The sequence below is a fragment of the Gallinula chloropus genome (assembly GCF_964237585.1).
Source record: "Gallinula chloropus genome assembly, chromosome: 16".
NCBI lineage: Eukaryota > Metazoa > Chordata > Aves > Gruiformes > Rallidae > Gallinula > Gallinula chloropus.
In genome coordinates, this window is record NC_140101.1 from 1,777,625 (window position 1) to 1,804,494 (window position 26,870).

The 26,870-nt window shown below is 55.2% G+C and overlaps 1 protein-coding gene across 1 annotated transcript; it reads right to left on the reverse strand.

The window, feature by feature from the left end:
- Positions 1-26,870, reverse strand: ZNF512B (zinc finger protein 512B; the record flags this gene model as incomplete). The annotated part of the gene is made up of 16 exons (XM_084271693.1): positions 1-919; positions 1,254-1,352; positions 3,759-3,821; positions 4,809-4,910; positions 11,676-11,867; positions 12,463-12,750; positions 13,435-13,533; positions 14,672-14,764; positions 17,223-17,347; positions 18,689-18,823; positions 21,029-21,100; positions 21,848-22,101; positions 22,266-22,438; positions 22,771-22,899; positions 23,617-23,696; positions 26,750-26,870. The coding sequence occupies 16 exons, from the start codon at positions 26,868-26,870 to the stop codon at positions 626-628; spliced, it is 2,319 nt and encodes a 772-aa protein (XP_084127819.1). The 3' UTR covers positions 1-625.

Consider the following 26,870-nt stretch of genomic DNA (forward strand, 5'->3'; position numbering starts at 1 on the left):
CTCGCACAGGTCAATTATCTTTGGAAACATCATCCCAGGAGCAGGGATGTGGGTGCTGCCTGCACCGGGAGGCTGGAGCCCACCAGAGGCTGCCCAGGTGGGCAGGGGGCTGGCAGCACCCGGGCTGGCAGCCCCCCACCCTGGCACACAGCTGCAGAGAGACCCCACCCAAGGGGGTCCCACTGCTATTGCACTTTTCTTTCGCTCAAGCGTCCCCAGTTTGGCGCAGGGAGTAAGGAGGGACATGGGGTGGGGGTGGGGGGGCAGGGGTGAAGGCAGCAGGGTCCTGCCAGGCAGGGGTGGGGGCAGAGGGGTATGTACACGGGCAGGGGGGGGTGGAGAACGGTCCAGCTTCCTTGATCCTGTTCGTTTTCCAGTGTGAAACAAGGTCCGTGACTCGAGCTTTGAAGTGGTTAAATGGTGTTTTTCTGTCTCTTTTTTTGTTTTTTCCATTTTTTTTTTCTTTTTTGTGGGTTTTTTTTTGTAAAAAGGGGGGTGAGTAGAGGGTGGGGGAGGGGGGAGAAAGTGGGATGGGAAGGGGGGGGACGGACAGAAGACCGGGAGAGACCCCCACCCTGTTACCCTGGGTTGTAAACGAATCCTTGGAGACGAGTCTCTGAGCTGCTCACTTCTCAGGCATCTTACTGGCTCCCCCCTTCCGCTGGCTCAGGGGCTTGGGGACGTGCTCATCCTCCTCAGGGCTGCCTCGGGAGCCTTCCCAGTGCTCGAGGGTTTTCTTGTGATTAGTCTTTGCTGCCACGCTCTCTCTGCCCTTCGGGGATGTTTCTGGAGGCCTCTCCTTGGGTTTCCTCCCCCTTTTCTTCCCGCTTGTGCTTTTCTTTTTCTCCTCCTTGCTGGAAGAAAGCTGTTCCCTGCTTTTCTTTTTCCTGCTGGCCTCTGCGGAGGTTCGGAACCAGTTCTGTGACCAGGGGGTGACACCAGGGTTAGTGACCATCCTGGAGCTGGGTACAGGCACACACACCCCCTGCCTCACCTGGGTCACCCCACACCCTGCTGACAGCACCTCCCCAAGGACAAGCTGGCTGGCACCAAGCAGCTGCAACTGGCCAGGGGGTGTTGGGGACCAAAAAGGGACAGGGAGGTGTCCCCCCCAGACTGTCACAGCATTGCTGATGCTTCTGGGAGCTGCTGTGCTCTGGTCTTGGCAGGCAGGGGCGGATGGAGCGGGGCAGCTCGAGGATGGGCATGTTGGAGCAGGGACCAGCACACACCAGCCCCAGCCACCTCCTTACCTCTGAGTGAGCCTTGATGATGTGGTACTTGACCCCACTTTCGGAGCTGAACTCCTTCTGGCACAGGAGGCAGCGGTACTTGCCCACTGAGTGGTCCCCCTGCAAGACAGAGCATCCTCCTGTAGTCCAAGCAGAGCCAAAAGCACCCTGGAGGGGTGGCTGTCCCCCCTCCCTGCTCCCCCACCTCTGTGGAGGGAGGTTAATGCTTGAACCCTGAAGCAACAGAAAACAAACACTCATTCCTAAACCACCTGACCTCTGCCAGCCCCCAGTCCCAGGCCAGGAGCTCATGACCATCCCTTCTGCTCTGAACTACAGCTCATGCTGGTTGTGCTGCAGTAGTGCTGGTGGTGCTGCCCATCACCACACCAGCACCAGGCATCGAAGCACCAGGTCCTACGACCTCAGAGGGCACCAAACAGCACGTTTGGCTGCCTGTCACCCCCACCACGGGTTGTTAGGTACCACTGACACCGTGTGTTTCCCCTGTGAGGCTGACGGGACCGGTCGCCCGGTTTCCTCACTGTCAGCAGAGCTGTGATCTCTGGGGACTGAACCACCACCTAATTTATGTCCCACAGAGTCCCCTCCTTTTCCTTCCAGGCTGTCAGAGGCAGTGACTGCTGGCTTTCTGTCATTACAGCCCTCCTGGGATGACTGATCTCCCCGCTCTGCCGCAGTTCAAGGCGCGGGGGAGATAACGTGCTCTCTACTGACGAGGGGTTTATGGATGGGCCCATGCAGGGGATATATATGTGCCCTGGGAATTTCCCCTTAGCCAGCTCTGGGCTGTAAATCTGGAGTTAGACAGGGCTTTCATTCCAGGGACAGGCAGGATGCAGGCAGGCCTGGCCCTGCTGCTGGCTGGCTGCAGAAACACTCCCGCAAAAATCAATCACTTCAGCACAAACCACCGAGGATGGGGCGCTGCTGCGAGCACCCTCAGCTTGATGTGTCTCAGCCCACTCTGATTTTGAAGCTGAAGGAAGGAAGGAAGGTTTAAATTAGATATTAAGGGGAAGTTCTTTGCAGAGAGAGTGGTGAGGGGCTGGAACAGGCTGCCCAGAGAGCGGGTGGGTGCCCCATCCCTGGGGGTGTTCAAGGCCAGGTTGGATGGGGCCCTGGGCAACCTTGTGTAGCTCCAGGCCTGGAGGTTGGTGTCCCTGCCTGTGGCAGGGGGTTGGAGCTCTGTGACCCTTGGGGTCCCTTCCAACCCAGACCAGTCTGGGATTCTGTGGCTCTATGATTTCACAGCAGAGGTCATAGGCCAGCTCTGGACCAGATCTGACCACACATGTATCCACTGCAAAACAAGATCCTCTGTGTCTGAGGGCAAGATTCCCACTGTGGGGGACACAAAGCTGCCAATTCCCCAAGCACTGACCCCCAACACCCAGCCCTGGCTGTGCCAGACTCACTGGTTGTGGAGGGTGCAGCTCTGTGGTTAAAGAAAACGCTCGTGCGAACGCCTGGCTTCTCTCTGTGCACAGCACAGGCCAGAACACAGCTCTGCTTCCTCCCTGAGAGCGTGCTGCAGGCTAGCAAAGGAACTGCCCTACTCCCCTGCGTTTGCACTTTCATCCCATGTAAGAACAGCTTCATCTGCTGGATCTCTGCAGCTCATTTTCTACATGATCTCATTAGGGGCTGATGTTCCAGTTAGTGTTGGAGGAGCACGGGAGTTTGTGTTTTTAATAACCACGGGGTATGGATTGGAGCTGCCTCCTGAAAGCTCTATTCAATGGAAGCTGCAGCTGGAAACATTTCAGGGTATAAAACTTTACCAGCTCCTCTTCAGCTCCAATTTGAGGGACCTATGCTGAGCTCTGGATCCCACCCCCCGTGGCAGCTGCAGGCCACAGGAGCTTGCTGCTTCCTGAGGGGCCATAGGGCTGCCCAAATCAGTGAAGAAAGATGCCTGACTGCCACGTGCCCAGGGAAAGGACCAGCTTCCCATGCCCAGCTCCCTGTCTCTGAGCTGCTGCTGTCCCTGTGTGGCTGCATGCAAGGTGCTGGCCACGCTGAGCAGCCCAGGGCTGCAGGAGACAAGCTGGGCAGGGACTGCTGTGGGATGGGGATGCTGAGGTGGGAGGATGTGAGGCAAATGTGCTCGCTTCTGCTGCCTGCATCTCCAGGGCACGTGGTGTGCAGGAGGGCTGGGACCCTTCTTGGGTGAGACATTCGTGTTGTAAGACCTCTCCTCCAAGGCTGGGGCAGCAGCTCAATCTCCTCCATTGCATCTGCTCAGCTTGAGCCTCTCTGCCTTCAGCTGCCTGTGGCTGTGGGTTTGATCCTGCCCCAGGAAGACAGTACTGAGGGCGAGTGGCTGGGCTGGGATGGCATGGCACCCAGCTGAGTGGTGACAACTCGATGGGCAGCAGCATTGCTCTCCCAGCAGTCATGATCCTTTAACCCATGCTGCTCTCCAAAAGAGCCAGGGGGGGAAGAGAAAAACCAACCCCCAACCCCACCTCCGAGCCGAGGCTGCACAAGGAAGGACCTTACCTTGTTGCAGTTGGCCAGGTGAGCTTTCAGCCCCGAGACGCTGGAGTAAATGGCTTCACAGCACTGTGGGGAAAACAAAGCAGGGTTTGCCAGGATCCTCCCTTGCCTCTGTGCCTCCCTCCATGCCGGGGCCAGGAGCCTGCTGGGCAAGCAAGGCCACCAGTCCAGGCTAAGCAGCGTGAGGTTAATGCTCTGCAAGCCGTGGGGAGCTCTGGTCACACGTTTCCTATTAGTGCTAATGGGAGTCATGTGGCCACATCCCCTCTGCAACGGGCTGAAAAATGTCTCCCCTAAACGTCTCCATGGAAAACGTACGTTTGTGAGCAGCTGGGAGGTCCTGCTGGGCTACAGGAGTTCTTGGAGCCACAGCAGAAGCTTAACAGAGAAATCACCCGGGCAGCAGCATGACCAGTTTCTGAGCAATGCCTTTTCAAAGTGCCTGGGTATGACATTCATTAGGCAGCATGTCTCCCCCAGCCTTGCAGCAACAACCCTGCTCAAAACCCCCCTTAGCAAGGCTTTGTTTCAGATGATAAATCAACGGCCCAGCACGAGGGTGGAGTTCACCTCCCCAGAGCTCAGGCCAAGGCTGCGTTTTACAGCAAGATAAAGCGCACGCACCGCGTGCCCGAGGTCTCTGCGTGTCCCAGGGCTTTAAAAAGAATGGCTTGAACCCAGCTCTGCCTTTACTCTGGGACAAGCAAGTTCTCTGCATGAAAAAGGTCTTGAGCACAGAGCCCTGGATCCTGGGAGCTTCCCAAAGGCAGCTCCAGAGCCTGAAGTGGGCAATGCTGAACCATCAGCCCAAGGGCGCGTGGGGAGGGGGTGGCTCAGTGACCAAGTGCACCAGGAAGGTCCCAAAGGTGGGACACACTTCAACCAGGTCTGGCAGCAACCCCAGGGAGAGGAGGTGAAATGAGGGTTTGAGCATCAGTGCTGGCTCTATCCTAAAAAGAACCTGGATTTGGTGGGTTTCTGGCCCTAAATGCCCCCACTCAGTCCTACAGACTGAGCCCAGCCGCCCCAGAGAAGAACAGAGATGGTCCTTACATTGTTGGGACAGTTGATGTGGCCCTTCTCCTTCACTTCGTTCTTCCAGTTTTCCAGCAGCCTTGGATTGAGCTTTGGAAGCCCTGGCCTGGTGTAATTGAGCTGCAAACAATAGAAGACGATTAGCAGAGCGGCACACACCAGTCCAGTCCTTGGTGGAGTCCTCCCTCTTCACATGGGTCCTCACCACCGCCCCCCCCCCACCAGGAGAAGCTGAAGTGAAGCTGAAAACTAGTTGGGAGGCTTCCCCAGGAGATGTCATCTCCCCCCCAGGCACAGCACAGCACAGCACAGGGGGGTAGCTCTGCCTGCTGCCGTGCCACCGGTGTGGCCGTAGCCAGGCTGAGGGGTGGCTGTGGGCCAGCAGCAGGGCTGGAGCCCCCGGTGCTGCAGCCACCTCCACAGGGCACACAGGAGAAAGGGGGCTCCTGCTCCCAGGTCTGTGCCCCACCACGGGGCCCAGCCCCAGCATTTTTGGTGCATGGTGTCAGCGTGGCCCCTCTGCCCTGTTTCGTAACTGGGAGGATAAACAACCCTGCATGCTGGGCAGAGAGGAGGGGTGATGCCAGGAGCCTCCGTGGCTGCCTTCCACTGATGAATGGGCACAGCCCGTTAAACAATGAGAGGCTCTTGTGTCTCTGCCTCTCCTTCTGGCAGGGCTGCTCTTTTTCAAGTGCTTTTAATTACTGCTTTATTAGCAGCTTTGAGGTTGAGCATAGCGGGCTGGTCCTCCCAACACCGTTTCTGTGTGTTCAGCACAAGAGCAGCTGCAGCATCTCTGTGCCTCACAACCACCCTGCTCAGCCCTACCAGCGGGGCTGGTCTCTGCCTGCTGCCCTGGTGAGTTCCACAGGGGACACGGGGCTGCTCTGCCCGTAGTCTGAGCTGCCTGCCTGCTGCACCAGTGCCCAACCGAGCGAGCTCTGGTTTAGATGAGATATTAGGGGGAAGTTCTTTCCAGAGAGGGTGGTGAGGGGCTGGAACAGGCTGCCCAGAGAGGGGGTGGGTGCCCCGTCCCTGGAGGTGTTCAAGGCCAGGTTGGATGGGGCCCTGGGCAACCTTGTGTAGCTCCAGGCCTGGAGGTTGGTGTCCCCTGTGGCAGGGGGGTTGGAGCTCTGTGACCCTTGGGGTCCCTTCCAACCCATCCCATTCTATGATTCCATGAAAACTGGTGGGTGCTGCTTGCACCCCTAGCCCTGAGCCAGAGTACGGCTCGGTGAGCTCACACTTGGTGCAGTATAGGTGTGGATACTCCTATCCATAGGCACTTCCCAGCATGGACCACGGCAGCATGGATGCATCCTTGCTGTCTGGGGAGGATGTACAGACAAGTGGTGCTCAGAGAGAGGTACAAACCCAGGCCCCTGTTTTCAAAACACACCCCCAGGATGCAGAGCTCACAGGAGGTGGCTGGCTGGACTTCTTTTCCAGCTGTGGCTTTTCCTCAACGTGCTGATAAAGCTGTGAGTTTGCTTTATCCAGCTCCCCCAGACAGGCTGCTCCCAAACCTCCCTGCGAAGGGGAGCTCCCACCCAGGGCTCAGATACCAACTGCTTGTTTCCACTTGAATTTAAGTGATCTGTAAAGCCCCTGCAGCCTGCACCTTGGCACGTGGCAGGGCACAGCCAGAGAAGAAGGCAGCCCAGGGAGAGCTGGGCTCCATGCAAAGGGCTGGGGCAAAGGGCCTTGCGAAACGACGCTGCAAACGCTGGTAAGGACGGATGTGGGACAATCCCCTGAGCCCCAGCACGCTGCTCTTCTGTCGTGCTCCACAGCTGGGGGAATGTCAGCAGAGCTCTTTGAAGCGCTGGGATGGGGCATCTACCAACCACTTGGTCTCCTGCCTGGGGAAGGCAATGGCACCTCCAGGGGAGAACACAGGAGTCCCTTTTTGTCATTGATGCTGAGAGCCAGGATGCCAAACAGCCTCCTTAATTAAAACCCAATCAATCCCATGAATAAGCAAACATTAACGGTAACCGCACACGGCCCCAGCAACAACCTCTCCCTCCGCGCGTCCCCGGGGAAGAGACGAGGGGGGATGTTCAGAGATGTGGACTCTGCTGCTCTGGCTTCCCACTCCAGAGAAAAAATATCCCCTCCCCACTCTCCTCCAACAGCCCTGCACAATAACATGCAAATCCCATGTCTTCCCGGGGCGCTGCGGTTCTGGGAATGTCAAAGTCATCTTTATGTCTCTATTAAGAGGGAGCCCCAGGCATGGAATACTTCTCTTTTTTTTTTTTTCCATTTATTTTCCTCAAACAGCCTGTAAGTGAAAATCTTCATGGCCAAATCATTAAACGACTACAACTGGCTTTGGCAACAGCCCATCTCCTCTGAACAGTCGAAGGATGGCGGGGTGGGAAGGCTTGTTTTCTTTGACTGACGGTTTTATTTAGTTAACTTTCATATTTCAATCCTCCCCCGCTCCCTAGACAGCTCTCCCCTTCCCCAAAATACATCAGGGTAAATGAGAACCATGCAGGCTGCCTCGGCCCCAGCCAACAAGCTCCCCTGGAAGCCTCAGCCAGGTCCCCAGCGCGAGGCACGGCTCTGCCATCGCCCCGCGGGAACTGCAGCTGATGCCGTCCGGGAGGCAAAGCCAAAACACTCCCAGGGGCACTGGCTGGCAGCCGGGTCCCATACGCAGCCCCAGGCAGCTGGGTCACCCCGTGCCAGCACTGCCCAGCAAGGACAGGAAGGACACACTCTGCCACGCTGAGCTCTGGGTCCGCAGCTGGAGCTGGAATCTGGTTTGGCCACCGGTGAGATGAGTTCTCAGGACTCAGCCTGGCTCCTGCCTGGACAGCAGAGCCATCGCTTTGGGGGATCAATCCGAGTCAGGCTGTCCTGCTCCAGAGCTAATCCTGGCTCCAGGATAGGGTTTTCTTAAAAACCTCAACCCTGGAGATGGCTTTTCCCCTTCAGCTGTACAAGAGGCCCCAGCTCTTCGCTCTGAACCCCGTCACCCCACGGCACAGCACTCAGGTTCCACGATGATGTGCACCCTCCATGACTTCCCCCAGTCCCACAGCCACACCCCGAGCCCCAGGGAGGCGAACAGGGCGCTCTCACACCCCACAGAAGAGCTCTGCATCCCTCCCTGCGAGGCACGGGGGCTGCCTGGGGTGCAGGAACCCACTGCCACCTCCAGCACAGAGCTCAGAGCACCCTGAAACAAACCACCCCACCTCAAGCACCACAAGGGAAGCCTCCCACCACAGAACAGTGAGATTTCCATGGCGGTCTCTTTCCTCTCGTGCCTTAGATGCCCCTTTTCTCTGCTCTAGGAGAGTGTTTCTCTTAATCCAGCCTCCAAAATGGGTAAAGCCATCATCCCCTGCCAGATCCCAGAGTCCACCATTGCCTGCCTGTTCCACCGAGCTGGGAACCTGTTGGCTTCTCACTCTTTCCACAGCAGATCCAAGATGGGCATGTGATGGCCCCAGCGAAGGCCAGAGGAGCACTGGGGGATCAGCACCATCTTCACACAGCTCTGGAAAGGGGCTTTTTCCCAGAAAAGCAGCAGAGGTATGCCCTTCCCCATCTGACATCCCCAGCAAGAGGCCGTTGTGAAACACCCCATCTGTTTCAGCTTATCCAGAGGCAAATAAAGATCGGAGCGAGAAAATAAGGCTCCAGTGTATATTTAGAAATGCTGGATCTGGTTAGTGCAGAATGAAGGCAGCACAGGGCCTGGGATCAAGCAGCAATCGTTTATTCTAATGCCATTGCTTTGGTGAGAAGGAATCCATCCTCCTGGGGAAAGGCAAATGCATCCCACCATGGGCCACCAACAGGATCCAGTCCCAGAGTTCCTCTCCCCATCCAGGACCTGCTGCCATGTGGCCACGATGGCAAGACCATGGTGTAGGGGCTGCAAACCCCCATCACCCATCAGCTTGCTGAGGAGCTGCCTGCCTTCCCCTGGGGAAAAGACCTGCTGCCTGAAGAAGGGATGGAGAGGAGGAGTAGCTTTCTTCATCAGCTTCCTTGAAATCCACATTGGCTGCTGGGGGCTGTGGAGGGTGACTGGAGAGCTTGGGGACAGAACATGTCCTGCGCTGCAGTGACTCCAGATACATCCAGCCATGGCTGGTTACAGACCAGAGCTGGGAAGCATCTGTCCCTCTGGGACCCTGGAAAGCCCCAGGTCTGTCTGAGATCGTGCAGGATCAGCTGCCATCTGCCACCGACCCCTAACATCCCACCTCTCCCCAGGTCCAGGCCAGTGAGGGGCTCTGAGGGCCCGGCAATGTACTCCCAAGGGCTGGCTGCTGCTCACTGCTCCCAGCTCACTGGTGTCTGCCTTCCTGCAGCTCCAGAGGGTCTGGGCTGTCAGGTCCCTCCCAGGGTCAGTCACCACACACGCTCACAGGGCAGTGGCAGGGGGATGTGGTGACACTGCCCACTCCCCCAAGCCTCCCACACTGCCTGCGGCTGGACCTGCCAGCACGGCTGCAGCCAGTTCTGAGGGAAGGGCTGTTTTGGGGGGCTGTAACAGGGACAAACTGGCCATGTGCTGGTGTGTTTGAGCTGCCTGCAACTGGGGGGGGTGGGTTCCCACACCCTGAACTGAAGCAACTCATAAACACAGACCAGTTCTGCTCGATGTAAGCCGAGCAGAGCGTGCTGAAGTCAGCAAGCTCCCACGAGCCTCCCCAGGCAGAACCTGCCTCCCACCTACTTCCATGAGAAAAAATGTCATAGACTGAACAGATCATGTTTGAGACTGTTGTCAAGGGAACGTGACAGTCACTGCAAGATGCACCCACAGGCACGCTCACAGCTTTATACATGTCTGCCCACTGCGCTGACCCCCTCTGAAACCCCTCTGTGTGACACATGGCCAGCACAGCAGGGGACAGCAGCCTGTGCAGGGCCCAAAGTCCTGAGCCTCCAAACCAAGAGCCTTGTTTTGCCACCTGGGAGCTGATCCAACTCATAGAATCATAGTATCACAGACAGGTCTGGGTTGGAAGGGACCCCAAGGATCACAGAGCTCCAACCCCCTGCCACAGGCAGGGACACCAACCTCCAGGCCTGGAGCTACACAAGGTTGCCCAGGGCCCCATCCAACCTGGCCTTGAACACCCCCAGGGATGGGGCATCCACCCCCTCTCTGGGCAGCCTGTTCCAGCCCCTCACCACTCTCCCTGGAAAGAACTTCCCCCTAATATCCAATTTAACCCTTCCTTCCTCCAGCTTCAATCCATCCCCCTTGTCCTGCCAGTCTCTGCCCTTTAACAAGCTGATTCCCCTCCTGTTTCTCTGCTCCCTTCAGGAGCTGGAAGGCTGCAATGAGGTCCCCCCACAGCCTTCTCTTCTCCAGGCTGACCCAGTCCAGCTCCCTCAGCCTCTCATCACAGGGGAGCTGCTCCAGCCCTCTAATCATCCCCACACCATTGCTCATCTTCAACACAAACCTGCTTCCACCACCTTCACAGGGATTCTCTTTGTTTCTCAGTGCTGAGACAGGGCTCAGTTATACTTAAACCAACTCTGAACACAAGAAACATCTCATAAATAAACCTCCCCCCACAAACTGCATTTCACAGAACAATTATGCCAGCAGCTGAAATCTTTACGATGCCTTTGTATGTCAGCTTGCACATGGGCCCCTTGTCCAGCCCCAGGACTCCTGGCTGCTCCCTCAATTCAGAAGAACACCCAAAATCAAGAGTAAGGGGAGCAATTCAAGGAGGAGAGAGGAATGCAAGTGCTGAGGTTGGAGAGCACCACACCTCTCCTCCCACAGTATCTGAAATGAAACAGCTACTTTGGGCTTGGGTTTTCTTATGCTATAAATGAACTGCAGCTGAAGTCATCTGGAAACCAACAACGACAGCACCGAGCCTTGGGGAAATAAAAGAGTTTGCAACCAGATCTGACCCTCAACCCCTCAGCTCTGGTCCACAGCAGAGAGCAGCACTGTGGCTGGATCTCCTGCTGCCTGGCTGCAGTGTTACTCGCTCAGGAACCAGGCTGCAGCTTGTGAAGTGACTGGCAGGTTGGCTCTGTGCTGAGCCCCAGCGCTGGCCACAAAGAGTCAACTACAGGATTAAAAACTCCAACTCCCACTCTTCTTTCGTTCCCCTTTTACACTGAAAAGGTTTGTGATTTGCTGCTGCTTCATTCCTTTCACAGTCCAGGAGGAGCGTTCCTGAAGGGAATTCCTGCTTCCCAGGAATCACCTCCTTCCAGGACCAGGAGGGATGTTTGATTTAACGTGTTACTCCAATACCTCCATGTAGCTCCAGGCTGCTGGGGCACCAACTTTTGCAGTGCAGATCCCATGCATCGGTGCTGGGGCTGCAGAGCTCAGCCCTGCCTCCACCCTCCAGCTTCCTCTGCTTGCAGGAACACTGTGGGCCCTTTACCTCCAGGGAAGCACCTCCCAGAAATCAAGGAAGAGCTGTGGAAGGGAGGAAATTCCTCCTGGGGAATCTCTGCTCTCTGCCAGTGCAAGGGAGATCATTTCAGAGCCAAGCTCCAACTCTCTCCACGTGCTCCTCTTGGCTGCCAGTCCACACCACTGACCACAACCAACCTCCTTCCATGACATCCCCACAGACAGACTCTGCTCTCTCTCTGCTGTCCACAAAGCACCACCTTTTGCTCCACCCACATTTGGGTGCCGGCAGTGGAGAGGGCAAAGCTGCCTCCTGCCAGGGTTGTACAGAGTCCCCAGAGCAGCTGGGCTCAGCCAGTGCTGGGTGGGCTCTGAGCAATGAATCAGAGAGGTTTCTTTAACACACTGGAAAGGCGACACGCGAGCCCCGAGCCAGCTGGGGCCACGCTGGCACCCCAGGATCTCTGGGTACAGGCAGCACACAACAAAGAAAGGAAATCAAGGCTCCTCACCCGCTTTGTCTCAGGCACCAGGTCATCCTTCATCCTCCGCTTGGTCCAATCCCTGGCGAGCTCATCCTCTGCGATCTCCTGAAGGTGGAACACGGCCACCTGGGCCGACGTCCGACGGATGCGGCCGCTCGGAGTCCTTTCAAAGTCTTCTACAGGGCCAGGCTCTGGCTTCACCTCTGGCTCCTCCGGAGGCTGCAACAGAGACAGGAAGGGATGTCAAGGGGCGAAGCAGCGAGGGATGGGGATGTGAGGGTTCAGGGTGGGGGTTTGCAGACCTGCTTTGTGCAGGTGAGGGCTGTAGAAACACCAGCATGCCTCTGCACCTGAGCATGGGAACATGCAGAGCACCCCACCTCCCGCAGCCCAGCAGTCAGCCACACACCGGACTTGCTGCATCCTCTCGCGCTCCCACGTGTGTGAACATCTCCATTTATTAGTTAGGGAGTTATTAGCATCGGATGCGCTGTCAGTAGGGATCAACAGAACAGAAAAGGATGCTCCCCAGGGACAAATCCTGCCACCCCAGTGCTGGCGAGCAGCCAGTGCCTGCCTGGTGCTGAGGGAGAGGCCTGGGATCTGTTTATTTTCTCCCCGTGGAGTAAGGATGCATGATGTGCTGGGGCCCAGCCCCGCAGGCACCAGGGAAGGCAAACGCTGCTGACCCCTCTGCTCCATAAACAACCAACCCCAGATGGCTGCTGACCCCAACCCCAACCCCAGATGGTACGACACACGCGCGCAGTGATGTGAGGGAGAAAACAACACCAGTCCCGACGGCTGCACCTGCCTTGCCTGGCCCGGCCCTGCCCGGCTCTGTCCTGCCCACAGGCTCAGCGGCTCTGCAGTCACCCCCGGGGGGGGACGGTCCCGCTCCTCGGGCTGCGGAGTCATCCGGGGGGCTCACCGGGGCCGGGTGTTCTGACCGCACATGGTAGTCATGGCCGGCCTTGGATTTGTACTTCTTGCCGCAGTGTGGACAGCTGAAGACAGGCTTGTCAGCCTCAGCGAGCTGCTTCCCACACCGCTTCTGGTGGTACTGGTAGCCCATCAGGCTGGAGAAGTTGGCCACACAGCCCTATGGAGACAGGGAGGGTTAGAGGGCTGGGGCATCATGTGCCCCTGTTGAAATGGTTGGGGTGCCATTGCTACGGGGAGGAGCATGTCCTGAGGAGCACCCCCTCTGCAGAGCAGCTCCACCAGCCTGTCCCCTCTGAGTGATGGGGAATCATCAGCTAGCCCCTCTCCCCAAAAGAGCCACATGCAGGCATGGTGGTGCCACGGAGGGATGGGCAACACTGCCCCCATCCTCAACACACCAACAGAGCTCCCCAGACAGATGCACAGCAGGCAGCAGGAGGGGAAAGCAGTGAGGAGGCATTGCCTGCATGCTGAGCAAAGCATCCATGGGGACACCCCTCTGCCACACACCCTGTTACCCCTTTGTGACTTGTCCACCACCAGCTCACGACTGTTTTTCAGTGTGGTTTGGTTTAGTGCCAAGAACAGCCTTGGCTGTGCCCCCTCCCATGTTCAGGAGGCAGAATCTGCCTGTCAGTGCTCCCCAACCTGCCCTGTGCCCACCCTGCTGCAGGGATGACCCATTGCTGGAGCACACAGAGCCAAGGGGATGGGGACCGGGGTGGCTGCGCTAAGGTGAAGAGCACACCAAAGGATGCCTGGAGAGCATGTGTTCCCCTCTGTATCAGGGCTCACTCCTTCCACCTTTTCACACAACAAGAAACAGGAGTCCTTCTCCTACCTCATTGGGACATTTCAGCTTTCCCATCTGCTTCAGCACTTTCCTCAGCCTTTCCCGCTCCTCCTGTTCCCCAAGTCCAGCGGTTTCCACAGGAACAGGCTGGAAACAAGGAAGCAACAGAAGCGACAGAGTCAACTATTTACTCATGTCTTCTGTGCCAGGAGCAGGTGGTGAACTTCTGCCTCACAGGAGCTGCCCCTGGCCAGGGAAAACCTCTCATAGAGGAGCTGGATCTCCCACAGCTTTACCACACACACCACCTTCACCGTTACGTGGCAGATTGCTCGTGCCTTTCCTGTGTTTGCTCTCAAAGGGCCAGCTGGGAGACCCAGGAGCAGCTCCTGCACAGAGGATTCACCAGGACAGAGAACAGGAGATGAATGTGAAAGTCCAGTGACAGCTGGTAGGCAGGGCACACGTAGAAATGGGGCTATCACAGAACATTGGAAGGTACCTGGAAAGATCATCTAGTCCAACCCTCCTGCCAGAGCAGGATCACCTAGCCTAAATCACACAGGAATGCTCCAGGCAGGTTTTGAAGGTCTCCAGAGAAGGAGACTCCACAACCTCTCTGGGCAGTCTGTTCCAGTGCCCTGTCACCTTCACAGTGAAAAGTTCCTTCTTATATTCACATGGACCTTCCTATGCTCCAGCTTGCACCAACTGGCCCTTGTCCTATCACTGGCCATCACTGGGAAGAGCCTGGCTCCATCCTCCAGAAAAACATTTCCCACGCCTCACCTTGCTACCTCAGAGAGATACATGGCCACCAGATTTTTAAGAACAGCATCTAAATCAGTTCCTGTGAGATTTTATCCATGATAAGCTTCCCACATGCATGTTGGAGAGCTAAAGACTGGATTTTGAGGTTCATGCAAGCCAGAACCCATCAGTCCCAGACCAGTCCCAGATCTGTGAGCACAGCTTTGGAGGCAGAGCTTTGCCACTCAAAATCTGCCCTCACCATACTCACTGCATCTTCCCCTGCTCTGGGATCTGAAACCTTGTTTTACTTGTCCAGTCATCTGCTCTACTCCCTATGATCAACTTGAGCTGCCTGGGAAGGAGGGCTTTCTTTGGCAGGGAAGGGGGAAAGCCACTGCACTGAGCAGTATGTGAAATGCTGCAAAGATGGTGTTCTGAGCCCCCTCTTTACAAAGACAGAGGAAAGCAGACTGCCAATTGCTTCATCTTCTGCATCGTGAGGTGTGAGACCAAAGCAGCTCAGCTCTCTTACCTTGCTGACGTGCTCAGCCATGGTGTGGTAATTCAGCCCAGCTTTGGACTTGAACTGTTTTTTGCAGTGCTGACACTTCAAGGCATCCTGCAGCTGAAGGAATTAAAGACAAGTCACCATGGAGGCCACAGTTCATCGTTCATCTTTCCAAGGGCTGTTGCTGCTCATCTGTAAGTCCCATGGGCAGCTGCTGCTGCAGCAGTACCCAGCAGTGGGACCCAGCAGGTAACACAGTGTCCCTGTCCCCCATCCCCATCCCAGCCTGCAGCTCACAGCTTTCTGTGTCATCCTGGACACCGTTATCAAACCAACATGCCCCAATTTTTGGAAAGCATTCCATTTTGGATGTAGATTTAAAGCCCCACTGGCTGGAACCATCTGGGACTTGGTGTCTTAGTCTTCCTGTTCAAGGGTTAGGGAAGAGAAGCTTTGATCTACCAACATGTCAGTGGACTGTGCTCTGCAGCCCTATTAACTCTGACAGCTGCTGGCGTGCAGTGTGCTTTCTGGGAGCCTGGGCTGTTTGAAATTAAGCTGCTGCTGGACACGATCACAGCAGAACACTTCCTGCCTCACTCTGCTCTGCTGCTTAACCTGACTTGGCCTCCTGAGCAAACTGGGGAGATGCATTCAGTGCACACACCAAGAGGAGCGTGCAAAGTGAGCAAGGAGACTGTGACTCTTGCTGGGGCAGCTACCAGAATTCACTGATCAAGGTGAATGCTCTGGGGGCCAAGGGATGGGATGTCTCGACAGGGAACCAGTGTCTGGATGGCCATGAGCATTCCTGCTCCTGCCGCCTGGCTGGTGCTCCACCTTCACCACTTCCCCTGCATTCCAGCCTGGACTAGAAGCTGGAGAGGGAACAAAGCTGGAGCTGCAAATCCCTCCTTATCCTGGAGCTCTGGGGAAATGAAGAATAAACTCACTGCAGCCAGCTAGGAATGACTCACTTGTACCTGTGCCCCCATGGGTTAATCTTCTTCCAGACCCAAGTGCTCCATCCTAAGGAGGTGAATGCTACAAGCTCCCTGACTGATCAGATGCTAATGCCAGCCAATTTGGGGTTCACTTCTCCAGTCAACACTGAAGAACAAGCCCTCCTGCTGGGATGCCAGGAGGATATACCTGCCCTCCTCTCCTCCACGCCCAAGCACACTGCAGCCATTCCCCATTCCTTGTTTCCTTTTTACATCTGAAGGAAACACAGCAGACTGCTTAGTGCCAAGCAAAGGACAGTGAAACCAGTTTCCATTGTTTTTACCAGAGTTTTGTGAGCCTCCACATCCTTTTTCCCACTGTCCAGCTAAGAAATACTTCAATCCTCAGAGCAGAGAGCAAGCTGAGAGGGTGTGTGCACTCCAGGGTCACTTCTGATGGGGATACCCTGATGGGGATGGCAGCGGGACCTCACTGGACATGCCACTGGTTCATCTCAGAGATGAAATGCTGAGACTGGATCTGCTGTCACACAACCAGAGCTTGGGGACTGTCCTCTCTGGACCGCTGGCTGCTCTGTCAGGGCTGGCACAAAGCAGCCCAGCTCCCATAGCCACAGAGCCAGCCCTGTGCCGCATGGGGAAGGGTGACAAAACACCTGCCCCTACGGTTGGAGCCCCAGTTCTTCTGCTGAATATCCACTGGACTATTTATAGAGGGGGAAGACAGGCCCAACTGCTCTGGCAGAGGCCCGCTCAGCAGGCTTGCTGGCCATGCAGCCTGTGTGGAGCCTGCCTGGCTTGGGAGATGCTCCAGAGTGCAGGAGAAATGAACAGTGATGGCCAGGAACCCCACTCCACCGAAGCCAGGAGGATGTCAGAGGAGACAGGGTTCTGCCAGGCACCGATGTGCAGGGTTTGAAAGGGAGAGCAGCCTCCCACCGCTGTATAAATAGTGAGGCGAAGGCTGAGGAGGCACTTACAGGAGATGAATGTGGCATCAAAGCCCAGCCACATATTTTCCAAGCAGGAGGCATCAATCCCACATTGGCTTTCCCTGGCGACCGCTCTGCGCCGCGCCAGGTGGCAGACGAAGACGTAATCCCTTAGCTGTGAGGGATGGTGGTGGGGTGGCAGGGAGGCAGCTCCTCACTGCACCCTGCCTGAACTCCTGCCTCCTGCCAGCCTGCCTGAGCACACCCAGGCGCGGTGTCTCCCCGAGACGTGTTCTCATTCAACCACAATTTATCTGGGCTGGCGCACAGTGAAATCCCACAGCCAGGACTCCTGAGGACAGACTAGAGACAACCCCAACAATCTCTCCTGCTTTAAAACTACTTGTTTAGCTACTAGGAATACCCAACTCTGCTAGAGACACTGGGGCAAGGAGCCCAGACCACAAAAGGGATTTAGTATTGACGAGAATTAGGTGTCCAAATCCTTCTGAATCAGTGCAAAGCAGCCAGCTCTCTGAAGATGACTGGCAAGTGCCCTGCCAAACCCAGCCCAGATTGGGTTTTAGGAGCATCAATATACATTTATGAGTGGCACATGTACATGCCTGTTTCTCTCCAAAAGCCCTACCCATGTGATTGAATAAAGTAAGTCCTTACTTTCTGGCAGACATCCATGTGCTTTTTGAGCCCCACAACAGTTTTCCTGGTTATCACACTGCAGGTTGGACAGGAAACTTCTCCTTTCTCACTGATCTCCCGCTGCCACTGATCCTCGGGGTTTGCTGGCGAGGGAGAGGAGAGAGGTGTTACACCCTGCCACAGAGACCACAACCCATCTGGGTTGCTTGTGAACCTTCATCTGAAAAAAGAAAGCCCTGAATTGGGAAAAGTTCCTGATGTTAAAAAAGAGAAATACTCTCTGAGGCATGGCCAAGCCAGGTGCAAACCACACAGCTCCCACAGCCACCTGAGCAAAGCAGGTCACTGGGCCACTTCACGGGGAGTCACCCAACCTGCTGGCATTTCCTGGGGAAAAGAAGGTTTGTCTTTCCAAGCCCAACGGTATCCTGAACACCAGGAGTTAAAAAAAAACAACCCATGGTGATATCCCCAGCCACCTGATCTCCTCCCTGTGTGGAGTAACTCCCCCCTGCCAAAGGAAACAATGAGCGGGACTGAAACAAAGGTGAGTGTCTGGGCTCCATCCGGACGTGTGCCTGGAAAGCTTCCCTGGCGCTTCTCTTCCCGGCAGACACACAGGCAGCTTGGGGAGTGCTAGTTTCAAGGCATCTGTTTATTTTAATGGCTGTGGCTGGCTTAAAAACCACTCAAAATAAGAGAGATACATGGGGCCAAAACCTGCTCCCAGGCCCAGAGCTCACGCTGCGTTCTCAGCAGAACAGCACTGGGCTTCCAGCAAGGGAAACCCGGTCTGAATAGAATCCGCCAAGTCTGTTTATTTGGATGCTGCTGCATGGCTGGGAGATCAGAGAGTCGTTTATTTGAATCTGAAAGCAGTGCAAGGCATAGCAGCTGTGTTTATCTTGCACATCCTGCGTTCTCCTGCTGTCAGAGCTCCCAGGAAAAGTCAGCAACCTGTGCTAGGGTGTAGGCTGCAGCTCGGGGGGGTTAGGGAAGACATCATCATGCTCGGAGTTATGTACTGGTGTCACTCATGGAAATGATGTTAGAAAGATGCCATCATCTGGGGATGATGACTGACCCAAAGCGTGGTCACAGAGAAGCCAGGGGGAACCAGGATTTGGCTGTCAAGTCCCAGCACTTGGAGCTGCCTGTCCTGGCAGTGAAGCAAAGGTACAGTACTTCCTTTGGGATATCGTTTGTGGCTGCCTCAGGAGCAGTGGCTATTGCCACATCTGTGCTAAACCTTGAACAGGCAGGAGCTGCATGTTCCTACTCCTGATTCTGGGCTGCTTTTGCTTGCAAATCTGCTAAAAAACTCACTCAATGAAAAGCTGCTGGGCTGGGAGGGGTGTGGGGACCACTAGCTGTGGTGTGAAGGGGACACACACGACTGTGGCAGCTCAGAGCAGAGCACAGGACTGAGTTGATAAGCACCTACGCTGCACACAGAGCCTGTGCTCTGCCTCTGCCAGGCTCACCTGCTGGTAGATGCACAGCAGTTTCCTTCTTCACACCAGCTCCTGGAGGTTTCTTTTTCAGCTCCTCCATGTTGGTGCTCCCCTCCAGCTTCTTGGCTCGATGGGCTTTTGCCTTGTCCTCTGCTTTGACAAGACCTGTAGAGAGAGAGGATTTCTGTTTGCTACTTGGCATTAATACTCTCAGACCAACTCTCATTTAGCAGTGAAAAACAATCTCTACCTCTGACCCAGGAACTGGGTGTAGGTCTGCCAAGGCTGCACGTGTAGGATCAGGTCCATAATTAGGACAAGCAAAATCCTAACAGTTTGTGGTGTTCAGAATAAAGAGAATCGTTTCCCCCAACCCAGACAGTTTATGACCTATGGAAACACTGTGGCAGAAATGGGTAGGATGCTTCTAGCAAGGCAGACTGCAAGGAAGACAGGCTGAGGAGGAGGCAAAAGGGACCCTGAAACTAAAAGGGGAAACTGGAACTGTAAATCAGCATAAAAGTGATGTTCCTACTGATGAAACTGCACTACAAAGGCTGTCTAACTGTTTCACACCAGGGAACTGGGATCCCTCTTAGAAAACAGGGCAAATTCTGGGATCTCACATCAGATCCCACAGGACCTTTTGTCCCTGGATCTGTACACAACTGTCACAATAAACACAGGTCTCTCCCAGTCCCATCGGGTGCTGGGAAGGGTCAGGAAGAAACAGGAGGAGAGGAGGGGCAGCCAGGGGACAGGCACATGGGGAAGAGAAAACCTGATGTACCAACCCTGGGCTGCTGGTGACTGTCACCAAGGCTGCCTGCAAAGGGGAGAGGAACCCAAAGGCTCTGCACAGGCACCAGGCTCTCAGTCAGCTCATCCTGAGCGCACCCACCTTGTCTGTGCCTCATCCCCACCCGACTGCATGGGCAAAGTGTGTGCTCCCCATTCACAGCCCATGAAGGGCACCACTGCCAACCCCCCAGGCATCCTCCCTGCAGGGAGCAGGGCAGAGCCAGCAGCAGGAGGCTCAGCACAAGCTGAGAACACGCTGGCAGCGGCCGTGCTGCCCCATCCCCACTCTGCTGTGCTGAACCCCTCAGTAGTTCCTGGGCTGATAGAAGAAATGGAAGATGTGATTTGTAAATGATGCTCTGGAAAGACTGGCAAAGGGAGGAGAGGGGCTCTCCCCTGGGTCTGCCTCCTAAAAACCCACGTGCAGTTCAGCCCCACGCCTGTGCTTCCACAGAAGGTGACAGAGAAAGTGTTGTGAGTGCCAGGGTCAGATCCACACCTGCCCTGAGACTTGTGGGTGATGTCTCTTGCAAGCCCAGGGTCTGAATGGCAGCAGCACCCCACAACAGGCTGGTGGCAGCCAGGTCTTTGGGGAGCAAACTGCTACGTTGGCCCTGGGGGGTGCAGGCAAATGTCTGCCTGATCTTCACTCTCCATTTGAGGCAGGGGGTCACTGGGGGGACTAGTTTATTCTGGAGGAATCCACAGCAGATATTTTGGTCTAGGTGAAAGTCTTTGTGGAGAAGTTAAGGAGAAAAACCTCAGACTTTCCAGAAGCCAGGGAAAAGTCAGAGAGACAACATCCATCCTGCTCTTCTGTAAGTGTTTAATTCCTTCAAAGCCATTAGCACCTCTCCCCAGAGTGCCTCTTGTGCTGGAAGGTGCTGCCTCCTGCAGTGCCTGGAAACATTTTTCTTTTCCTGGTTGAACAAATTTCACAGCCAGTCCAATTCCAGTTGCTCTCATGCCAGGGATGCTCCAGGTTTCCTCCCCTCTTTGTACCCAGCTTGGTGTATATATATATATGGAGCACAACCGGAGTCCCACTCACTCAGCAGCCAACTCGTGTCTTAGGAAACATCCCAGTAACACATCTCTTCCCCCTTGAATTTGTCTTGTTGAATGTGGGCAACCAGCGTTGGAGACAATGTCTGAGGGGTGGATGTGTCACCCAGCAGAGCAGAAACCCTTCTTAATGCCCTCAGAAATACTGTGGAATCCCAGGATGGTGGGATGATGATGATGATGAGATGATGTTTCTCATGTCAGCAGCTCGTTACTCTTGTGTTACAGCTGGACATACCTGTATCCTTCCTGCTTTTCCCTCATTTCCCACTGACAGGGTCCCAAGCAGAGCAAGGCAGGGTTGTTATCAGTACCAGCTCTGCTGCTGCCCTTCAGTCCCTTTATGAGGGACTGGAGGCACCACATCCTCCAGCACAATATCCCCAGGTTCTGGATGGCTGTCACATCATCTCCACCAGAGAGGGCTCTGGGGAAGGAGCTTCCCTGAAACACCCCAGGGAGAAGCTACAAGCCTACAGCTGACCAGGGCCAGCCCTGTATTACCTTTCAGTCCAAATGTCCCCGAGATGGATGGCTGCTCCCCCGTAAACTTCTTAGGAGTTTTCTGTTTCCTTCCTGACTCAAAAGAGAGAAACAGAGAGAGGGATTTGGTCAAATAACTGTACTGCTGTGGGGGCTTCAGCAGTCCTAAGGCAAGGGAGAGGCACACACTCTGGGTCAGGAGTGAATCACCTTGCAGATGCCTTTACCCCTGTGAAATACAGGGCTGCTGAACAGAGCAGACACCCCATCATTACAATAACATGACGCTGCTCCCCACCCTACAAAACCAGGAGAAACATCTCAAACACTGGAAGTCGTGGCTCTGGCTAGCTCCAAAAGCCACAGAGTTTTCACAGCTTAAGGTAGCTGGTGGTGGTTCACCAGGGAGCTGCAAGCAGGGTAAACCCATACCAAGCCTGGTACAACGATGGCCCTGCCTGTCAGCCCCACATGGTAACGATGGGGTGAAGCTCCTTACCCTGCCCCAACACTTCAGGAAAACACATCTGACAGATACACCCTGGTTTAAACTTCCACACTCAGTGAGGCCAGACAGGCTGACACAGCAGCAGGGAATTCAATCCATTTCCAACCCCAGAGGTCCTGCAGAAATACCTCTCCCACAGCAATAACCTCATTGTCACTCTCATGGAACTCACTGTTTCAAGAAACCAGGGGGGCAAATTACCAGGGTGTTGAAAAAAGGCCTGGATACAACTAGAGAGACACCCCCAGCAGCGCTGGGCTGGAGCCGAGCCCCTTCCCTTCCCCAGGGACACCCCTCTCCTGAAGCAGCATAGCCCCAGGCTCTAATCTTACTGTGCTTCATCCTCTCAGGGTCTTCCTCCTGCAGCGAGGCCTGGCTGCCCCCCTGCTGCGCGGCATCCTTGCCGCTGGAGGACTTGGCGGTGGGGGTGGCGGCTGCCATGGCCTCTGCCGCTGCGATCTGGAACTCCTTGCTCTCCCGGCTCTCCGCCAGGCACTCGCCGTTCTCCGCATGGTCCTGGGCCACGGCTTTCTCCGTCTTTGCCTGTTTGGGATGGATGGTGGGGCAAGCTGAACTCTCAGCAGCTCTAGGGCAAAGCACAGAGGGCTTGTTTAAAGAGGGGTTGTTAGACCGACGTCCTGACACCGCTCCCCGCTCTCCAGCCCAGAACATGGGAACGGAGGCGGGCACGTTCCCCTTCTCCCAGCCGCCCCTGCGTCACCGCCACACAGCTCAGACACAGCCTGGTACCTTTTCTTGCCACTGCTCTTCCCAATGGCCTTGGGCACTTTGTTTTCTGCTTTGCTGGTTGGCACTGGCCGGTCCAAGTGGTTCCAGAGCCGATGCTTTTCTAGCTGGGTTTTGGAGGTGAAGGCAGCTTCGCAGTACGAGCATGAATAGGTCAGCTTCTCTGAGATCGCACCCTGTGTGGAGCAAGGAGGGACAGGTGAGCACAGACAAAAGGTACTGGCCTTTTCTGGTGCAGGCACAAACACAAATCATGCGTAATACCCTTCTGCCCCTCCAAAGGGTTACCAATGGTGCACAATCCTCCCACTCCAGACCTCACGCTGAGCTGGAGGGACACCAGTGCCTCTCATACACACCTCAAAAATTGTCCCTGGTCCTTCTGTGCCCTCCTCATTTTAGTCTCATGTTTCTCCTGGGGTTTAAGGCCTGAGAGGGCCTTCACCCTGTAGATGGTAATGCAAGAGCTGGTCACTGGAAAGGACAGACAGCCCTCCAGTCTCCTTACCCCTTGGCAGCGCTGATAGTGGTACTTCAAGCCATAAATGCTGGGGAACTCCAGCCAGCAGCCTGAATTGGGACATTTCACCCTGGAGTGGGCTTTGAATTCATCCTTCCACTGGTTCATCAGGGGGAGCTGGGAACAGGAGAGACAAGAGACATAACTATGTGAAGAACATCAGGTTCTTGGGCCTGTGCCAGTGCATCCCAAGGGGACTGGGGGGGGTGGCACACAGGACTTCAGATCATTCCTGCCCACCCTTTCTCAGCACACAGCCACAAAGTGGACCCCAGGGCTGTATTTCAGCACAGGGTGCTCCCTCCAGTGAGGGGGGGTGGGACAGAGCTGCAGGCTCTACAGGCTAATGGTTCCTCCCAAGAAGTTACCTTGCTGTGCCTCCCTAAGTGCATTCACGCTCCCAGCCAGGCTGGGGAATAAATCAGGCCAGAAGTTGCTCGGGTGATTTAACCACCCCACATTTCATCTAGTCAGTAAATCACCCCGTGCCCATGCTCTCATGACAAACTGCTCTGTGTGTTGTCCATGCTACTGTGCTGGAATTAAACTGTACAACTCTGAGGGGAATAAATCAGCCCCTCGCCGGCGCTGCCGGATCATTAGCCAAACCTGCCAGAGCTGTGAGAGAATCCAGCTCATCTGTGAGCAGCCCTGGGAAGGGGAGGCTGGAGGGGCTGTACCGCTCCCCACCAGAGTTTCAGAGGATGCTGAGTGCCTGTATGGAGGGGATTCAGGGGTCAAGATGTTGCTGAGCCCAAGACAAGGCTGCTCTGAAGATTAAACCGCTGGGAAAGGCAGGTTGAACTGGGGAGCAGGGGGAGTTTAGGGTCTTACAGGGATGTCTTTCAGTGCCTGGTTCTCAGCCTTGGGTCGTCCTTTCTTCCTGCCTTCGGTTCTGTCACTGGTTGCATTCCCTGCAAACAGACACAGCACTAACCTGTAACTCCAGTGACACTGAGAGTCAGTCAGTGCAGCCCAACCACAGGCCAGCGGGAAGTGCTGTGTATGGAAAGCTGAGACCCAGATCCAGGAGGGATTAAAGAACAGGACCAGGGATAAAAGTCATTTGCTACGAGTACAGAAACAAGCCAGAAAGCATCCCTGTGAAGAAACCCCTGAACAGCTAGGAAGGGACAGCTAGGATTTAAAAAAAAAACCCAAATTCAACTTGTAAAATACCCTCCTCTGGTAAAGATCAGGTAAGAAAAGGTTAGAAGCTGAGACAGCAATCCCTCCAGCTCCTGAACTGGAGCTCAGCTCCCAGCCTAGTGCTGGCTGAACTCAAAAGCCAATCCAGGATTTTTTTTTGGAACAAGGGAGAGAGATTAAACAGAAAAACCAACCAGTTAACCAGTTACCTACAAAGGTGTTGCCAAAACCGCACACTCCCTCCTTTTTCCTGCCTCCTGCCCCAGAAGCCAGGAGTATAAAAGCAAACAAAACAGTTGACTCATTTATTTCCAGTTCCCTGAGGTCACACCAGCTGGTTTGCTCCACTTCAATGTCTGTAAAACCACCTCTTGGTGAGGCAGCACTGGGAAACTCTCTAGCCCAGAAGACCTCGTCTGCAGGAGGCAGTGACCTTTACTGACTGCAAGAAAAAGTCCCTAAAAAGCCACTTACCTGCCCCACACCCTCCCCACAAGGCTGCCTCCAAGCTGTCCCAAAACCACACCTTTGGTTTGGACTCCTAATTGCCTGGCTCCTGCCCCAGAACAGCTCGTGGCCACAAGGAGGGGGGAGGATGTTGCAGGTTTGGCCCCAAACCATGCCAGCTCTGGAGCGGGCGTGCAGGGTGCATTCAGAGCTCTGGCAGTGCCTGTGCAGGGTGTCTGTGCATCACAGCTGCCCTCCCCATGCTGCATTGTCTCCACTGCTCTTAGCCCAGCCCCTCAGGCTTTTCCTCCAGGCCTGTGTGAGCCAGGGCCTCACCCTGCCCATGAAAGGGAGTGAAGTTCCTCACACATCCTGGGACTCAGTGAGCCAGCAGTTTATCAGTAACACAGAGTTTGCAGCAAAAGCTCCCAACACTGCAGTTACCTGCTTATTGCTCTTCCTGGCTTCAAAATATTCCAGATTCAAACTATCCCAGAGGAGCACGTTGCCATCCCTCCAGGCAGCTCTCCCCAGGAGCACAGCACACCTGGAGCTCAGCTCACACAGATCCTAGAATCACAGTATCCTTCAGGTTGGAAAAGCCCTTTAAGATCATCGAGTCCAACCGTTAACCCAGCACTGCCAAGTCCACTAAACCACGACCCTCAGCTCATCTGAGTGTCTTTTAAATGCCTCCAGGGACCAACACCCCCAGCTCCTTTTCTGCCAGGGGGCTTTCCAGATGCTCTGCCCCAAGCCTGCAGCATTGTGTGGGGTTGTTGTGACCCAAGGATGGGACCCAGCACTGAGCCTTGCTGAACCTCACACAGTTGCCTTGGCCCATCGATCCAGCCTGTCCAGATACCTCTGCAGAGACTTTCTCACCCTCCACCAGATCAACACCCACACACAACTCAGTGTCATCTCCAGACTCAATCCCCTCATCCAGATCATCAATAAAGATATTAAACAGAACTGGCCCCAGTACCGAGCCCTGGGGAACACCACTTGATGCCCAGTGACAGCTCTCCTCTCCTTTTCACAACCTGCACAAGTTTCAGAACTTCCAGGGATGCTCCATGCCAAACACAAGAGCTCCCAGGTCAGACACTCCCCAGCGCCCTTGTTGATGAGCTGCCAGGTGGGGACAGTGAGGATGGGGATGGGAAGAGAAGAAATCACATCTCTTCCAACATCCCACTCCTGGCTACCACCTGTTGGACCCTGGACCTCACACATGCTTACAGGAGACACGAACCCAACAGTGTTAGAGGAAACAAGGCTGATGGACTCAAGGCTTCTCTGGACCTACACCCAGCTTAAAACGATGCTCCCAGCACCAATCAGGCTGCTGCATTTGAGGAGGGGCGGCAGAGTGACTGCAGGAGAGACCCTGGTCTCCCTAGTCCAAATCAACACCAATTTGTTGCAACAATGTCAGACACTCCCCAGGGAGAGCAATGAAACATCCCCATCACACAGCGTCCACAGCTCTGCCTCATCACTTTCAGTCTACCCAAACCAGGAAGGGCTTAAAAACAAAAGGGGTTTTTCTACTATTACAAGTGCTGAGAAGATGCAGCAGAGGGAAAAACACCCTCCCAAAGCCAGGTATGTTCAGACTGTGGACAGCTGGAGTTCATTCCCCTCAGAAGTAAGTTACACCCCTCTGCTAGCAATTACAGCTGCAAGCCCCTCAAGGGAAGAGCTGCATTTGGGAAACATTCAGGCTACAATCATTTCAGCGAGGCCACTGATTTTGGGGGCCTGGCCTAAGCTGCCTGTCTGGGGTCTGACCCTCACCCTGGGTGCAGGCGACCCCCGGTGCTGCCGTTAGCAAGGTAAAGGCAGTGAGAGCCTCTCTGTGCCCGCAGCAGGGATCTGCCCAGCATAAACAGACAGAAGAAAAATCTCCCTAAGGCTGGAGATTCCTGGATAGAGAAATCAGCTATCCATCACAGTGACAGCCCGTAGCAAGTGGGTCCCGCAGGGCTCGTAGGCTCGCAAGGCTCCATCCCGGGGGCCGCGACACGGGAGGCAGCAGATGGTCTGAACTCATTTAAGCCTTTCCAGCCTTTGATGTGACACTCAGCTACCAACAGGATAAATAGACAGCGAGACACCCAGCTTGTTAAGCTTGGAGGCACACCCCTAAGGAAGGGAGAGACCATCTCCATCCCTCCACTTCCCAGGGACCGGCTCTCTGCGGCTCGGAGGGGATATTTTTTTTTTGGCCCAGTGAGGAGCAGAATCTCACTGAGGGCTCGATGCACTCGCACCCCCTGGTTTTGTCAGCCACCTCCAACCCCCCCCTGAGCTCGTTCCCTCCACCCCATCCACCTCCACGGAAAGAAAAAGCCCAGATCCTCACCGAGCTTGTGCAGCTCTGCCGGTGGGTTTATCCTCGTCTCCGTCCTTTCTCTGCTGGCAGCGGGTTTGTTAGAGCCTGCTGCAGTTTTCCTTCCACCTTTACAGGCACAGGAATCCGCCAT